At 43.6% G+C, this 18537-nt stretch overlaps 1 protein-coding gene across 1 annotated transcript in view; it reads left to right on the forward strand.

The window, feature by feature from the left end:
* Positions 1-18537, forward strand: part of adam9b (ADAM metallopeptidase domain 9b) — a 54088-nt gene that overhangs the window by 15115 nt on the left and 20436 nt on the right. Inside the window, exons 6-12 of the mRNA XM_068002303.1 lie at positions 3625-3817; positions 5779-5844; positions 5943-6014; positions 6997-7166; positions 11049-11133; positions 17093-17226; positions 17857-18028. Of these exons, the coding sequence (XP_067858404.1) occupies positions 3625-3817; positions 5779-5844; positions 5943-6014; positions 6997-7166; positions 11049-11133; positions 17093-17226; positions 17857-18028 (892 nt within the window). The remainder of the gene's footprint in view (positions 1-3624; positions 3818-5778; positions 5845-5942; positions 6015-6996; positions 7167-11048; positions 11134-17092; positions 17227-17856; positions 18029-18537) is intronic.

The raw sequence follows: 18537 nt of genomic DNA on the forward strand, positions 1-18537 counted from the left end.
TCCCCTTCCTGCCAAGTTGGTCAAATCTCGAGTTTGACCCCTCACCCCAGTCGGCCAAACCTACGCTTTATCATATGTCCATAACCCCACTTAACTAAGAGCAACAAATAACAGTGTGTGATATCAATTCGGATTCAAAGGAAATTCACTATTTTATTGATTTTAATCTATACTGATCAGTTGCAAGGCAAATCTTGATTTACTTTCAGCTATCTTAGATACCTCTAAATGCCTTGGAATGTCAGGTTTGGTGTTGTCTGGAATGTCTTCATTGTAAATAAGAAATTCCTGTGGAGAATAAGTTTAAAGTTCTGGGTACCGGAGCAGTCTGTTTAGTTGGATTGATAATGGCAATAGACTGAGGAATTTTAGTATGGTTTACATCAAAGACCCTTGTGGATAGTTTAATAAGGGTCTAGCTGTGAAACTGTTGACCACAATGCATGACTGGAGGGAGATATGGAGCCAGCAGAATTACTCAGTGCTATATTGCTCAAAGCAGACACAAGTCAATTGTCGAAATCTATTAATTAAATATTTATCCTAAAATAGCAATGGTCCATGTCTGCTCCTCTAGGTATCGAAGTCAAGAGTGTGCTGTAATGTGAATCCAACAGTCACTCAAAGTATAGTGGCATTTCTTTCTGGTAGTAGAACAGATACTTTGGCAATGGGGATACAGGTCAACAGTTGGTGATGTCTCAGGGACTATTATTTATTACATAGAATTTTACAGCACAGAAATAGGCCATTCAGCACAACAGATCCATCCCAGTGTTTATCCTCCATACGAGCCTCCTCCCACCTTACTTACTCTCAGCCTATTAACATATCCTTCTAGAATTTAACCCTTCGGGAAGAAACTCAAAGAAATTAATCCTTCCAACACCATGGACAATTTTATTTGTCCAGGCATTGTCAGGATCTGGGGGCCAGTGCTGAGTTCACTTGTAGCAAGCCTTCTCATGTGTTGATATGTAAGAGAAAGAAAGAACAAACTCTCATTTATATAGCATCTTTCACAACTTTAGGGTATCCCAAAGTGCTTCACAGCCAGTGAAGTAGTCTTGAATTTCAGTCACTATTGTAATGTAGGGAAATGCGCAGCCAATTTGCAAGGCCCTGCAAGCAGCAATGAGACAAATGACCACATAATCTGTTTTAGTAATGTTGGGTGAGGGATAAATGTTGGCCAGGATACCAAGAAAACTCCCCTGGGATCTTTTACATCCACCTGAAAGAGCAGGTGGGGCCTTTGGTTTAATGTCTCACCTGAGAGACAGCACTTCCAACATTGCAGCACTCCCTCAGTACTACACTGAATTGTCAACCTCGATTAAGTGCTCAAGTCTCTGGCGTGGAGCTTGAACCCACAATCTTATGACACTGAGCTAAGGCTAACAAAAATGTATCAAAGCTCCAAGATACAATCATGTCAATCTTTACGTGCTAAGCTTCTGATTGTATGAAAAGAGGGACATTAAAATGTTTTTCAGCCAATGAAAAGCCAGTAGAGCAATTTGGAAATTGTTCCCACCTCTAAGATGGACCATAAGAATCAAGAGGCAGAAGAAGGCATTAAAAAGTTTTAAAATTAGAACAGATTTAGAAAAGATAGATTAAGATCAATTAAGTAGAATAAAGTAACATTTAAGATGCCATTCCAGACCCACACAGATCAGGAAGATCCCAGTTTAAGCCACAGGTTGTGCTGAAATAACTGATATAGATTGGGGCAGCAATAGTCTGGAATCAAGAATTGTCTTCAGCAGCCCAGGTTAGTAAAGGAAAATGGGTCATGGCCCTGCTCCTCAGGTTCATGGTCACTTTTACTGATATCAGTAATCCCTGCCTGAATGGATATCAGGATTGGACTTGGTTGTGACGTTCTCCATAGTTGGATAGCCTGCCAGTATTTGCTAACAAGACTCACACATAAACAGTGTTCAGTTGGACAAAGTACTGGAGGGTGATATCGACTGTGGAACTGTATCATAATAAGGAAGTCGACAATTACAGGAGAGGAGGGGATAGAAAATCAAGGAGAATTTTTTTTTTAAATGGAGAATGAGGGAAAGATAGAGCAGGATAAGTAGAATTAAAGCATTTAATTTTCAATTGAAAATAACATTTTAGTTTTATTGTTATATTACGCATAGAAATGACGCAGGCCAATATTAACGTATGAACACTTAACATATTTATATGAAATCACTGTGTCCCCTAGTTCAAGGTTTTTTTTATTCATTCTCAGGATGTGAGTGTCACTGGCAAGGCAGGCATTTATTGCCCATCCCTAGTTGCCCTAAGAAGGTGGTGGTGGGCCTTTTTCTTGAACCACGGCAGTGTAGCGGTTTGATACAACTGAATGGCTTGATAGGCCACTTCAGAGGACATTAAGAGTCAACCACAACGGTGTGGGACTGGAGTCACATATAGGCCAGACCGGGTAAGGACAGCAGGTATCCTTCCCTAAAGGACATTGGTGAACCGGTTGGGTTTTTACGACAATCCGACAGCTTCATGGTCACTTTTACTGATACCAGCTTTTTATTTCCCGATTACGTGTCCTCTAGTTCAAGGTGTTAACCTGCTCGTTTTGTTTTGAGCAGGTTAATTCCTCCATTAAAATAGCAGTCAAAGTAATTTCATATGAATGTATTAAGTGTTCATATGGCAATGATACTCCAGAACTATCAAGGAAATGAGTGAAGAAATAGGTGAAGTGAGGGTTAATACTGAGGAGCACTATAAGTGTAGGGGCTGTACTTGAGAACTGGATGATGGCAAGCAATATTCCAATATTTAAAAAAAGGGCAAGACCTGATGTGAGATTCTAGACCACTTAGTCTAACATCAGCAATAGGGAAAATGCGTGACACTATTTCACAGGATGTTATCAGTGTCCAATTAAGAACCATAAGAGGGAATAGTCTGTATGGCAATAAAACCAATAGGTTATCCTTATAAAACTTCTTGATTGAGCAGATGGAGGCTATTCAATTAATTTTCAGATAACATTGTAAATGGGACAGGTTATATTAAGAACTGCTTCAAAACAGCAATGGATGACCAATTGTCATATGGAACAGAATGTGCTTCTGGCACTATGGAATTGCTACATAGAAAGTAGCTAGCCTGGATTAAATAATATAGATGGTAGGGTTAGATTTACTTCAATATATCCTGTGACAATGACTAAGCATTTTCAGGTCTTACAAAAAATTGCTTTCATCACATCTAAGCATCTTTCTGGAATTACCTGGACTTGAACCAATATAATAACATACATTATGAAATTGCACACAGCTTTATATTATTGAAATTTTTAGCTCTGGTTATTCAACTCTGCCAAGAGCTAAAAATATATATATATATATATATATAGTGTCAAAAATGGTGAGTGGGTTCCAACAATTATTTTAAAATACATTGAGAACTCCTTTGTCAGACATTGGCAATGGGAGAACTCATTCTAAAAATGATGAGGTATGCACCCAGAACGCAGTTCCATGAGTCTGGCTCCCTGCTGGAAGCATGGGATCATGGAATTGGTCCTTTAATTTCTTCATTGCAGTCACTAGACAACATGTACTCCTCATCCCTCTTGTGTAATTATTGCAGGGGAATTATTTTTATTGGTGAAAAAAGTTTTGGAATTGAGCCATTAGAAAGCTCATTTACATTTGAACACCTGATCTATCGACTGGAAGACATGCAGACTGCACCTTTTGTGTGTGGTGTACCTCACCACGGTGGACCAACGAATGATGACCATCATCACTCAAGCTATGGGAGTTTGGTGCAGCACCTGAGGGTAATTGCAGCTCTATTTCATTGATTAATTATTTAAAAACTGACAAATTAGTAACTTTTGGAGACAAAAAATATGACAGGTTCCTAAGTATATTACAATTAGTTTTTATCCATGTCCAGTAGGGTAAAGCTGCCGGTGTCAGAAACTGGATGGACATTTCTGAAGGGTACAGATCATACCGTCATTGCCAGTTAATCAGAATACTGCACATGCCTCTTAACTAACAAAAACAGGAACTCATCGTGCACATTGGTTAAACAGCCAGTCTGATTGTTAATGCCCCTGTTTAAACTATGGGGTGATTTTAACCTTATCTGCCCGGTGGAAATATAGTAACAGGAGTAGGCTATTCAGCCCCTTGAGCCTGTTCCGCCTTTCAATTAGATCATGGCTGATCTGTATCTTAACTCCATCTACCTGCCTTGGTTCTGTGACCCTTAATACCCTTGCCTAACAAAAATCTATCAATCACAGTTTCAAAATTTTAAATTGACCTAGCATCAACAGCTTCTTGGAAACCGAGCAAGCGGGCAGTTAAAATCTCCACAGTCAGTTACCCACCCTGGAGCTGCCAGGAGCTGACCTGTCGGGATTTTCACCCCAAACGGCAAGGTCAGCTGCAGATGTTTCTTAATTCGGTTCTGACGGTAAACCTCTCTTTAAGAGTTCTTCATTCACAGTCTTGCCATTCAGGCAAAGCTACAAAGTAAATGCTGTTTAGAATGTATATATGTCTTGTTTGTTTGGATTTATTATACATATACACATAAAAGTTTGTTCTAGCGTTCTGTTGTCAAATTGGCTCTTAAGCTGAGTACTGCTGGAGACATCTCCCATTCTCAACAGAAATCTATAAAAAGATACACTATTTTTCAATCTCAGAAAGGTTCTTTGTATTACATTCTATAGTCACACATGCTGACTGGGAAAGGGTGAGCAGGGAAACATTGGGAGCCTGACCCCTCCAACTTAATTCAATTTTAATAGTATTTTCAAACTGTGTCGCTGTCAATTTTTGTGTAATACAGTTCCCCTCCCCCAATCCCAGAGAACATGGGGAGGGAGGACAGTCTTGCTAGGCAGTTCTAGTCAATCATTTTACTTCATAGAATCATAGAAAGGTTACAGCACAGAAGGTGGCCATTCGGCCCATCGAGTCCATGCCAGCTCGATGCAAGAGCAATCCAGCTCGCCCCACTCCCCCGCCCTATCCCCGTAGCCCTGCAATTTTTTTCCTTTCAAGTACTTATCCAGTTCCCTTTTGAAGGCCATGATTGAATCTGCCTCCACCACCCCCTTGGGCAGTGCACTCACTGTGTAAAAGAGTTTTTCCTCATGTCACCGTTGGTTCTTTTGCCAATCACCTTAAATCTATGTCCTCTGATTTTCGACCCTTCTGCCAATGGGAACAGTTTCTCTCTATCTACTCTGTCTAGACCCTTCATCATTTTGAATACCTCTATCAAATCTCCTTGCAACCGTCTCTGTCCCAAGGAGAACAACCCCAGCTTCTCCAGTCTATCCATATAGAAATATGTATACATATTTTTTGACTTTTTTTCTGATTGTATTAGGATATCACATCTACCTGTTTCAAAGCAGTACATTTGTTGGGCTGTGTTTTAGCAAATAATGTCTTAGGTGATAAAATGCACAATCAGATCAATTTCAGGTAATGTACCGGAAACAATTTTATATGGAATCTTGGGAAAAACTGGTATCCTGTTATATTACTGTGGCATAAATTGTTTCCCCTTAAAAAAATGTTAGCAACCTGGTCAAAATGTATTTATATATATTTTGATATTGTAGTCATAAAATAAGATACTTATTTTGTAAACCAAATGCTACATGTAAGAAAATCTTGCATCTAGTATACAAGTGACATAGCTAAGAATTAGGTATATTCAGATATTTCCAGTAAAAAGTGATCTAATTCTACCTTCATGTTTAACCATTAGAAAAAGCGAGCTGTTTTACCAAGAACCAGTTATGTGGAGTTGGTTTTGGTTGTTGACAATGACAAAGTGAGTATAAATTTATTTAAATTAGTTCAAAATTAGCTTCAAAAGGATATCAGTATCACTAAGGAAGCTTACATTCATTCATATTTTGTGTTTTCCAGTACAATTTGCACAACAGGAATGAAACTGTGATTCAGGAGCAAATGGTTGAACTGGTTCATATTGTTAATGGAGTATGTATGAATTTCAATATTCAGTTATTTAATCCGGATGTAACATTCCTGTCTTTGAACGTTCATAGAACATTAGTAATCCTTGTGAGAAACAAGTTTAGATGAGGTATGGATTAGAGGCGGGTGCAGTTAGAGGCATGGACTAGAGGTAACAGATCTGGTGTGGTATAGTTTAGAGATAACAGATCATGTGTGATGGGGATTATAGATGGCAGATCAGATATGGTGTGGTTTAGAGGTAGTAGGTTGGGTGTAGCGTAGGTTAGGGGAAGCAAGTTGGACATTATTATGGTTGGAGGTATATGGTTAATGATCACAGTGATTATTGTTTAATTGGTGGTGTGCATCACATCCCTTTGTCCAATCTGTACCTCATCGAAAACACTAGGTACGTTAAGACAGGTCCCACCTGAGTGTGTTCCAGAGCATCTCCATTGACTTACTGGAAGTGGATAATTTAGATTGACTGAATGCCAATCTGCAGGTCCTTGATCTAGGAAAATTTAGTACTGGCAGAAAAGCAACAGCTGATACCAACTCTTATGGTTTACCTAGGACATTGGAAAATCAGCTTTCAGAAAAGTAATACTTACTTACCTGCGACTCTTCTGGCTTTTGCTGGTAGCTTGGAGACATCTCTGAGTTAAATTGGTGACTGAATCCAAACGACATCATTGGACCCTGACATTTCAATATTTATTACACCCCCTGCTTGCCTGCGATGGGCGGATTCCAAACTCCCAAAAACCCAGGAGCTAAAATGTTGGGGGTGCGAGAATGCTGGGGGAATACAGCCATTTCTGCCCTGCCTCCATTTTAACCCCCTGCCCACACCATTCCCACCGGGCGAGCAGGGTTAAAATCGACCCTATAGATTTTGTATGTTAATTATACAGGTAGAGAAAGCACTTGATACTAGAAGTATTCCCCCGGCACTTTCCCTCTCCTTTCAACACTTTTTATTATTTTCATCACCTTTCAGATGTTCAGCTCTCTGAATATTGGTGTCATACTGACTGGTCTTGTGATCTGGAAAGATAAAAATCAGATTGCTATTACTGGAAGTGCTGGAGAGGTTTTGGGTAATTTTGTAAGATGGCGTGAACGAGTCCTGCTTCCTGAGAAGAGACATGACAGTGGACATCTGATTCTGTAAGTTTATTTGTGTGGGAAGTTCCTCAGGGCTCTCCCACTCTGTTGCCATAACTTTGGTGGATACCCCTTTAAGCACGTAAATGTATAAGTGTGTGATTCACGTTGTAAAGTCTTCTTCAATGTTGCATTATACAACAACAGTGTGAAGCAACTTATCAAGTGTACTGCTTAATAACTACCTGCTGTAATAGAAGTATATCTACCAAGTTACATTTTTTTATCTTGCCAGGACTTCTTAACTATGGAGCTCTTCGGTCTTCCTATCACTCTACAATCTATAGGCTTTTAAAACTAAAGCTTGGCAACACTTAATCACTGTTTCTTGACTTACCTCATCTTCTGCATTACGGGTCTTGGGCCCCACCTGGGTTTGTCAATAATTTTTTTTAAAAGGACTCTCGCGGATTTTACTCTTCCTTTTTCTCTCTCTCGCTCTCTCTCCCTTTTCCTGGTCTGAAAATTAATAGTTATCCATTGAGTCCCTCTGCCACTATGTCTAGAATAAGCACAAGTGGTTTCAGACATTTTTAAAGAGTTTTTGGGCTCGATTTTAGGGTCGGGTTACCTGCGGGTTTCCAGCGGGGGGGCCCCGAAAATCCCGATCTCCGGTCACGTGACCGGATTCGGACGAAATCCCGGCCACTTCCGGGTACCGCGCTGACGTGCGGGGCTGTGCGCGAAAGCCCCGCTGGTGGGAATCCCGCAGGCAATTAAAGCCAGCGGGGTTCCACTTGAGAGCACTTAACTTGCTCGTTGTGGTCAGTTAATGAGCTGAAGCAGCTGTCAAAAGAGGAAGTGTGGGATTTTAGGTTCAAGGCAGTCAGTTTCCCACACTGGGGGAAACAGGACCCTTCAAACCAGGCGTGTTGCAGCCAGCAGCCTGTGGCAGGTGCCAAGGTGAGCTCCACGGGGGAGAGCCCTCACCCACGCAGGAGGCCACCGCGTCACATAGGGCAACCCCTGCCCCCCACCACCCCCCGGCCAAGCCAGAGGACAGACCGACACGAAACCGCAGCCCCAGTCCGAGGACCCACACACCTACCCTGCACAACCCCTCAGACCAACACCTGCCAGTTGGGTGGTGTGTGGACACCCTCGGAGGACGAAGAGCATGACCAGCACCAGCAGCCTCGCAGTCCACGCCATCCGCCGCAGAGACGTGGATCCCCCCAACACGGTGTGGTTGCACGCCCACCTGCACAGCAGGAGGGAGGGCTACCGCAGAGAGAGACGCGTCGCAGAGGGCACTACCCTCGCCACAGGGTCCACAGACCGAGGCGCAGCTCCCCGGACCTCTCCGAGCAGCAGTGCACAGGGAGGCGCAGATTCGCTCGACATGTAGTCGTGGAGATCTGCAGCCTCTTTCATGCCGAGCTGCTCCTGGCTGGCCCCAGCACCAACTGCTTACCTGTCGCTGGCAAAGTCACCACTGTCCTCCACACCTTCTCCTCCGCATCCTTCCAGGGTGCAGCCGGCTACACCGCCGATGTCTCTCAGTCGTCTGCGCGGACGAGCCCTGCAAATACACCTGCACCTACTCTGCAGTAACACGATGGGTGGCATCAGTGGTGGGTCCTCATAGTGATACCCAGGAGCGGGCATTATTGGACACAATGGACAGGATTCGCGGAGACATGGCAGTGGTGGTGTCAATATAATGTGTGCTGTTTGTGGCTCTGAAATTCAATATGGGTAACACCCATGACAAACCCTCAGACACCCTTGTGCACCCCCTTCATGCTGACGAGACGTTTGCCTTACCCTGCCTACTGCACATATGTGATGCATGCCCTGTGGCTGCAGCACAGGTGGTGGCAGGTTGAGTGAGGCTGGCCGTGAGGGAGATGCACGAGAGGGTGAGTATGGGATGGAGCCATGAGATTGTATGAGGATTGGGTTGCGTGTTAGTGGCAGGATGAGTACTGGCGAGGTGAGTAGGTGGAGGTAAGATGAGGATGGGGTGTGAGTGGGCATGAAGGGTGATGTGACAGAATAGTGTTGGCGGTGCCGAAGGAGATTTGGGGTGGGGGCAGTGTTGTGGCAGACGGAGTGTAGGGGAAAGACTTCGTGTTCTCACTGTGGCTGACCTACTGCGGTCATTGCAGCGCCTCCTGCACTGTATGCAGGTGGGCCATATGTTGGTGGCGCAGGTGACCCCCTCTGCCACCTCGAGCCAGGCCTTCTTGGTGGCAGAGGCAGGCCGCTTCCTCCCGCCCGCCGGGGGGAAGATCTGTGTCCTCCCCCTCCTCCTCACCCCATCTGATGATACCTGGGGTGAGGCATCATTAAACTGGGAGCAGCCTTCCCCCTGGGCTGCTCCATGCTGCAATTTGTCCCATTGGTTGCAGCATCTGTCAGTGGAGGACTGCCCCTTTAACTAGAGAGCCTCCAGCTGACAGATCGTACTGCGCATGCGCAGCCCGACCGACGCGCGGGCCAGCGCCGTGGACCCCGGAGGAGCAGGTAATTGGATCCTATTAGTGGGTTGCCTGCTACGATCGCGTGGGCAACCCACTAATTTCGCCGTTTGCGTTTTCGACGCTCCCGGAGGACCACCCGCTGGGAACCCGCAGGCCTGCTAAATTCGAGCCCCTTATGTTTAATTTACATTTGATCATTTTAATCCTGATAAACATAAGCAAACTGCAGAGAATGTCAGAGTGGTACAGTTTGCAAACTATAAAACTATATGTATCCACTATGAATCCATGGATTATTTTTAACATAAGTCCAATAAGTATATAAAAAAAAGGTTATAGTAGCTTTAAATCCTGCAATCAGCTCCCATGTATTAACATGGAGTTATGGTTGTCTATGACTAGTTACAATCTTGGAGCTGTCTGATTTTCACAGCCTCCGCCCAGCAGGAACAGGGCACTAGTGGGCGAAAATGGAAGTTCACCACATACTTTCCCATTCCCACTCCTGGTATAGCCACTGCCATTTTTGCCGGGGTCTTCACATGGACAGTCCAAGCTGATTTGTCTCTAATGTAAATATTTTTTTAAAAATTTTTTTGAAGGGCGTACAGCAAAATTTTAACTAATTTATGCCCATAATTTTCCCTTCCTCCCCTCGCAGCATTGGATAATGCTAAAGTACCTTTCTCTGGGATCTGGTAGCTCCTTCACCCCAAGAATGGCCATTCTTTATATGTGAACCTAGGGAGCAGTGTTGCCTGGATATTCAACATGGGCAGCATCACATTTGACCTTAATCCTGTCCTCAGCATTGTCCACTTTTCAGCAGGGGTCACTGGACAGCGACCTGGTTGGTTTCCTTATCCTTAGCTTGAGAAACGTGAGGCCAGTTTTGGTGTTCCTATCACCACCCCAGCTTGACATCAACTAACTCAGCATAAACCAGATATTGATCATATGCATCATCAGGGCAGAACTGAGGTGTATAATTAAGCAACTTGTGATACAAAACGATGCGTTCTTATCAGGTTTAGATTACTTTCAAACAGTTTAACCTAAAGATAAAAAGGCAATATCGGTATTGACAGAATGGAGGTGAAATCGGACATGGGCGGGGCTGCAAAACAGGCGGGATGGCATTTGCCGGCCATTATACGACATGCCTAACATTCAGTTCTATTGAGGTCATTGGGTCCGAATATTGTGCGGAGCGTGTAATAGGCGACAGATGCGATCCTGCAAATTTGTGTCCCCACCCGTGTCCAATTTCACCCCCAATATCTTCAGATATCTTAGTCAGACAACAAATATATATTTTCATTATTATTTCGTAGAGCCAACATAAAAGCATTCTTAATTTTGAGCCATCAGATACCTACAGAGCCAATGTCACAAAACCAGTTTACCTGGGTGGGTCAAGAGTGACTTCACTTGTTTCATTGTTCCTTTTCTATTTCAGAGGTAAAGCACAGTTTAGTGGAATTTTGGGAATGGCCTTTGTTGGCACAGTCTGCTCTCCCAGGCTTGGAGGTGGAATTGACATTGTAAGTGATCTGCTTTATCACTTCAGGGCAGCTGTTGAACTAATTGAACGTTGAATGTTGATGTAGGTATATTGATAATAGAAAATATAACCGTTTCAATAACTTTGTCTCTTTCAATTCTTCAAAGACCATGGGCCTGGAAGTACATTATTTATTTTAAGTAGGTTAGTAACTTTGTTAAAATAGCGGACAAGGGAATTTCATACAAAAGTATTAAGTATTCATATACACTAATAGCGCATGGAATAATTGCAAAACCACAGTTTCTTCTGTCTTTTGCAAACCCAACCAATGACTACCACTTCTTTGATTACTTAATTCTTTTAGTGTTCTTTTCCTCCCATAATACACAGACTTTTAAAACCCAAGTTTAATATCACCTAATCACCACTTTTTGATTTATCTTGTCTTGTCTCCTGTCTTTTCACACTGATAATGTCTTGCATTATGTGCCTTGATCGTTCGCATAGGTTTCTCAATTGAAAGGCCACAGTTTAAATGGAAAGACTACCAATTCTGATGCAATGACTACAGTGTGGTTGTGTGTAAATTTTCTTTTCATCAGAAGTGATATTTGATTTTAAATGATGAGAGGGTAGCCACTAATTCCAATGACCATCTACACTGGTTAATTCTAAAGTATCGTGGGGGTTAAATTGGGTCCAAGGTACACTTCTGATGGGAAGTGCGCAGGATACCGTCTTGGTAAAGGGGTTTATGCGCACGCACCTAACAACTGATGGCAGCATGCAGAGCAGCTAGATCATGATGCAAATTGGTGTGCAATGCTGATTTGAAGGCACCGCTGCTATTTTGCCACTCCACACTCCAGCAAACCTTGCACAGCTGAACATGACGTTAACTGGCATGAATGACTCCCACCCCACCCTAAACTAGCACTATTTAAAGGGATCATGAACTACTTACAGGTAGTTGCTGGATTATTTCTTCTGGCTGCTGGTGCAATTGTACGCATTTTTGGAGGTTTCCTACACTTGGCTAAAGTTTAAGTAAGTAGTCTACAGGGAGTGGTCTGGCTGTTCTTGCAGTACTATTAGTGGTGTTTGAAATATTGAGCTGAATAAAGTTGCTTCCAGACATGGGTGGCCTGGTAGGGCTTCCTCTGAGAATTGAACATGACTGGGAGAATGAAGAGAGGCCACGCAGAGCAGGACAGACAAGCAGCTAGAAGAGGAAGGAGGATGAGGAGGAAGAGGAAATGGAGGATGAGGAGTAAGAGCAAGAGGAAGTGGAGGGTGAAGTGGAGGAGGAGGAGGGAGGGTGAAGTGGAGGAGGAGGAGGGAGGAGGAAGTGGTGGAGGAGGAGGAGGAAATGGAGGAGGAAGTAGAGGAGGAGGAGGAGGGAGGGTGAAGTGGTGGAGGAGGAGGGAGGGAGGAGGAAGTGGTGGAGGAGGAGGAGGAAATGGAAGAGGAAGTAGAAGTGCAAGAGGAAGTGGAGGAAGAGGAAGGGAGGCTATAACATAGGCAGGCCCTTTCTGCCAGGGCTCTACGTGATCAGATTATTCATTAGCGTTACCAGTAACCGCAATTATACGTCCCCATTCACCAATAGTCTCAGACTCCTTACATTTCCTCTATCACTGACCATCACACCATCTTCTTTCTGACACCAAGTTATAGTCCAGCAATTTTATTTTAAATTCACAAGCTTTCGGAGGCTACCTCCTTCCTCAGGTGAACGATGTGGAAATGAAGGAGGTAGCCTCCGAAAGCTTGTGAATTTAAAATAAAATTGCTGGACTATAACTTGGTGTTGTAAAATTGTTTACAATTGTCAACCCCAGTCCATCACCGGCATCTCCACATCATTCTTTCTGACAACACAGATTGGTTCCTATCTCAGTTCACCTCAGAAATAAGAACTACCACCAAATGCAAATTCAAATCCAAATTTATCAATTCACTCATTAAATAATGCATACAAAATGAAACTATTCACACTTGTGCATTCCCTTAGTGTCTGTCTTTCATGTGCCTTTACCTTTCCTAGTGCTCCTACGAGGTGCTTCCCCAGTGGTTGGAGCATGGGTGGTGGAAGGCTGCTGACCTTCAATTGAGGAGAGTGCAGATGGCCGTGGAGGACGACCTCGAGCAGCTCTGGGCTGGAAAGGCCCCGCTTCAGACTGCACCATCTCAGTCTGGGTTGCAGCAATCTGGGCTGGTTGGCTGACAGGCAACAGCAAGGGCACATGGAGTGACTGGGGTGGAAGCAGGAATGTTGTCATACTGAGAGAGGACAGCAGGTTCCTCTTCCATGGAGCCACTGCCACTCTCCCGAGGTGGCGCCTCAGCAATGCTGGTGATCTGTTGGAGAACAGATTGCTGGATTGCTGTGAATCCCTGGAAGCCCTTTTCAACAGTGGAACCCAGAGCCACAATGGCAGCAGTGTGAACTTCTAAGACAGCAGTCTGAGATTCCGTGGCAGCAATCTGAGCTTTGATGGAAGTTGTTTGTGCTGCAATTGAAGCTGTGATATCAGTAATCAGACGCTTTATCATGGTGGGTTCCACAAGCGTGCGGATGGAAGTGACCACTCGTTGCATGTGGGAAAGGATGGGCTCCACGCTCTGCACAAAGCCCTGTGCCAAGTTGGAGTGGACTCCTCCATGCTCCTTGACATTGTGTGCAGGCTTTCTGGTAGGCTTTCCAGTGCATCAAGCATTTGGTTGTGTGCGCCAATCAGCTTTCTTCTGTAGCCTGGGCCATCGAAGTCCTCATCTGCCTCCTCTGCAGCAGAACTAGTGAGCAACCTTGTCCTCCGGCAAGCTGGCACCTGCGGTATCCTTTCCCCCTGCCCCGGCTCCTGTGCACTTGTGCCCAGCGTCTCACCATGTGCAGATCCCTCCTCTATCCTAGCCTCTAAACTATGCGCAGTATCAGTCTCTGAGCTGATGGCTGCAACTGTAAGATCGAGTGATGGTTTCTCTTCATCATCACTGTCTTCTTCGTCTGCATCCTCTGATTGAAAAGGTTCCAGTTCTTGGGTGTCTGAAATGACAAGGGTCAAGGGTTGGGTTGTGGTGAATGGAAAGGAGAAAGTAAGAAGCATATACTCACACCATCTGCAGCTTGTGAGTCAGAAAAGATTGTGGGCTGAGGGAGAAGTGGGAAGAGAGAAGGAGCATTAGGTATGCAGAGACCCTCATCAATCCCTCCAGCACCAGCCATATAAATACTGTGGCTACAAGAGCAGGTCAGAGGCTGGGTATTCTGTGGCGAGTGACTCACCTCCTGATTCCCCAAAGCCTTTCCACCATCTACAAGGCACAAGTCAGGTGTGTGATGGAATACTCTCCACTTGCCTGGATGAGTGCAGCTCCAACAACACTCAAGAAGCTCGACACCATCCAGGACAAAGCAGCCCGCTTGATTGGCACCCCATCCACCACACTAAACATTCACTCCCTTCACCACCGGCGCACTGTGGCTGCAGTGTGTACCATCTACAGGATGCACTGCAGCAACTCGCCAAGGCTTCTTCGACAGCACCTCCCAAACCCGCGACCTCTACCACCTAGAAGGACAAGAGCAGCAGGCACATGGGAACAACACCACCTGCATGTTCCCCTCCAAGTCACACAGCATCCCAACTTGGAAATATATCGCCGTTCCTTCATCGTCGCTGGGTCAAAATCCTGGAACTCCCTTCCTAACAGCACTGTGGGAGAACCGTCACCACACGGACTGCAGCGGTTCAAGAAGGCAGCTCACCACCACCTTCTGAAGGGCAATTAGGGATGGGCAATAAATGCTGGCTTCGCCAGCAATGCCCACATCCCATGAACGAATAAAAAAAAAATGGCTATGGCCTCAGCGATGCCCCTTCACATGATGGCCAGCATTGTCTGCTCCGTGGGAGTTAAAACGTAGGCGCGTTTGTCCTCCTCCAGTTGTTTGTTGCTGCCTCCTGTTATGTGCCACCTTCTCCTGCAAGAAAGAGGGAAGCATGTCAGTGAGTGTCCCACAAGATATGTGGCCAACATGGTTGAATAGCTGCCAGTATGTGTGAGTTTTGAGTTGTGGGTGTGAGGCTTGCAAGAGTGCTAAGTGTGTGATGGTGAGGTAAAGCATATGAATTGAAGGGTTGAGTACTGATTGATAGAGATTTTTGATATGTGGGTGATGGGGGTGTAGTGAATTGAGCAGTGGATGAGGCTAGTAGTGCAGTTGGTAGGATATGACATTTGAAGATTGAACTCACTCACCTTGACAACTCATGTCAGATCATTGAACTTCTCCCTGCGCTGCACCCATATTCTTGGAACTATATTCCTAGCATTGACCTCCGCTGCTACTTCCTCCCACTGCCTCCTGAGTGTATGTCTGGAGGGCCTCCTGCCACCCTTGCAGATACAGGATATCTCTCCTCTCCACCTCTTACACCTCTGAGGAGACAGTACCGAGATTTCCGCCCATTTTTTTGTCGTTTACATTCTCTGCGGGTCCAAGAAAGTTTTTGTGTAGAAACTGCAAGCCCATTTTTTTACCAAGCATGGCATGTTGTATATTATTCTACTCAGTTCAGCTCACCTAAAATTGTACATGTGAAATTAAATTAAAATTATTTTACAAATGCGAAGTAAAATTGTAGAAGAGATCATATTGAACAAAATAATGAATGACTTGGCATAATTTGTTTGAAATTGTGCCTGAAAAATGTAGTTAAATATTTCATAACCAGCACCAACTGAATATCACCTGTTTTGGTGCTGATGTCACATAGTCAGTCAGGTACTCTATCTTGTAATCTTGTTGAAAATGCTTTCCAATTATGTCTTACAACAGCTGCTAAATTAAAATACCCTTAATCTCAAGGCAAAAGTGTTCATTTTTTGAGTACCTATGGAGTAATTTCATAGGCCCTTTGAAACTGAGTCATTCGAGCAGCTCTTCATGAGTCAATTGGGCAATGATTCCATGGGCTATTTAACTGTGAAGGCCGTCAACTCTATACGCACTGTCCACACAAGCAAGGGGTCACTATGATTGTGACTGGGATTAAGCAAAACTAAGGCCAATTGGAGCATTACCACTACCTTCTCAGGTGAGGTTAACTAACTCAACATAGACTGGGATAAACCTGGCACCTTCCTGGTCTGCATTGTCATTGAGCTATTGTGTGAAGGGGACAAGAGCATGTGTGAGGCGAGGAAAGAAAAGTACACCGTCACACTGACATTACACTCACTGCTGTGATAGAAGCAAACATTTATTCCTTTTTAAATTAAGCCATACTGTCTATGAATACTGGTTAAAGTGTTTATTAAAATAAAAATCAAGCAGACAAATACCTAATGTATATTACTATGGACATTCTCAATATTTTGCTATAATTTTCTTAGCCTGAGGCCTTGTACCTCACTTACTAAATGCCTACTACAAACTTCGAATGAGGTTAAGATTTTGCCCAGCATGTTCAGCACTTTGTTCCATTTTCCAAGCTTAGCAGAAGCTTCGATGAGGCTTTCAGTTATCCCAAGGTTTTACCCTTTTGTTTTGTAGACTCAATACAAAATGTGAATAAGCCAATCAGCAGAAGCTGAAATTGTACAATTTTATCATTAATGATACAATAGCATGGCACAGGCTTGTTTTTCAGTTGTCTTCACCTTCGATAAAAATCAAATGCACCTCCCCTTTAAGAGGTGCAGGCTGCCTTTAAGTAGTGAAAGCCACTCATGATATCGGCCCCCCTGCTGATGCGTACAGCCAATGAACAACGCAGGTGGCACTGGCTGCCCGCAGCAATCATGTAAAACAACAGGCAGCACCAATTTAACATACCGCCTGCAGCGCAAAGAAGGGGCACAGGTTAACCATTTCGGGGGTTATCCAATTTAACCCCAAGAATCTTTTCGGATCATTTAAAAGTTACTGGTAAGAATTCTTTCCCTCTAAGCAAATCCTGCAACCAAATACATCTCTTTTTTTCAACTAGTTTGACAGCAGTAATGTGCCATGGGCTGCAATAATTCTTGCTCATGAACTAGGACATAACATGGGAATGAATCATGATGATACACGATCCTGTAATTGCCCAGAAACCCATTGCATCATGTTCAGTTCAGTCACGTAAGTACAAAACTGGCTTATTTGGTATTTTTTTCTGTGGATGTGAAAAAAAATGGAATTATTTCCCATAGTTTCATTATGATGTTTAAAATTGAAATTCAAATGAATAAGGATTATGGGTGTCAGGAATATAACATAAATCTAAATCATAAGGCAAGATTAGGAAGTTGAGATTGTTCTCTTGGGAAAAGATAAGACTGAGTTAATCCAATTGAAGTTTTCAAGATTATAGAGTGATTGACAAAATTGATCCAGGCAAATTATCTGCTAGGAAAAACCAATGAAGCATTTACTATGAATAGGTTCAACATACAATTATAGTGATTCTGGAGAGAAAAGAGATTGCAGCATATGGTGAGAGGTGACTAGATGGAATGGAAAAGGGAACAGGCTTTGTAGAGCCTAATGACCCTTTCCTGTTCCTAAGAACGCTTATGGTCTTATGATTAGTGGTATTCATTTAATACACAAACAAAATGGCAGTAATAATTATAGCTTAACTCTTAAAATTTTTTTTATAGTTATTCACAATACTGTAATTGCTTGGTCAAGGTTAATTTAGCAATTAATGGGGTGAAAATTAGTTGGAATGAATTACTTATGTATATTACAAATGTCACTTTATTACAGAGGTGCCAAGAACTTCAGTAGCTGCAGTGAGAATGATTTTGTAGCGTTGATCGAGAGAGGAGGAGGAATATGTCTTCGAAATGAACCTAACCCAGAAGATCAGTATTCCCTACCTTCTTGTGGCAATAATATTGTTGATGAAGGAGAGGAATGTGACTGTGGTGCATCACAGGTTAAACATCAAATATCATCATGTTTTTTTCTGATTCACTTTTAGAAACCTCTTATTTTGGCAACTTCAAATTAAATGAGAAAAAATGGGCCCTTCTAATTTTGACTTATCCAATGCTCTCGTGGCCGTCCTCCCATTCTTGACCCTTCATAAACTTCAGCTCATCCAAAACTCTGCCACTTATATCCCCTTATGCACCCAACACCCTCTCCTCAATGACCTACATTTGCTCCCAGTCCCCAATGCCTCAAATTTAAAATTCTTATCCTTGTATTTAAATCTCTCCATGGCATCGTTCCCAACCCCTCCCCCCCCAGTTCTGCAACATCCTCCAGCCCAACAAATCCCCTTCCCCAAACTCTTCCTTCCTCTGACTTCAGCCTCTTGTGCATTCCCTCCTCCCTTCGCCCCACTATAGGCAACTGTGGCTTAAGCCACCAAGGCTTGGGGAATTCCTTCCCGAAATGCTTCTGCTTTCACATCTGCATTTCTTCCTTTAAGTACATCCT

The sequence above is a fragment of the Heptranchias perlo genome, chromosome 21, assembly GCF_035084215.1.
Source record: "Heptranchias perlo isolate sHepPer1 chromosome 21, sHepPer1.hap1, whole genome shotgun sequence".
In the NCBI taxonomy this organism is placed as follows: domain Eukaryota; kingdom Metazoa; phylum Chordata; class Chondrichthyes; order Hexanchiformes; family Hexanchidae; genus Heptranchias; species Heptranchias perlo.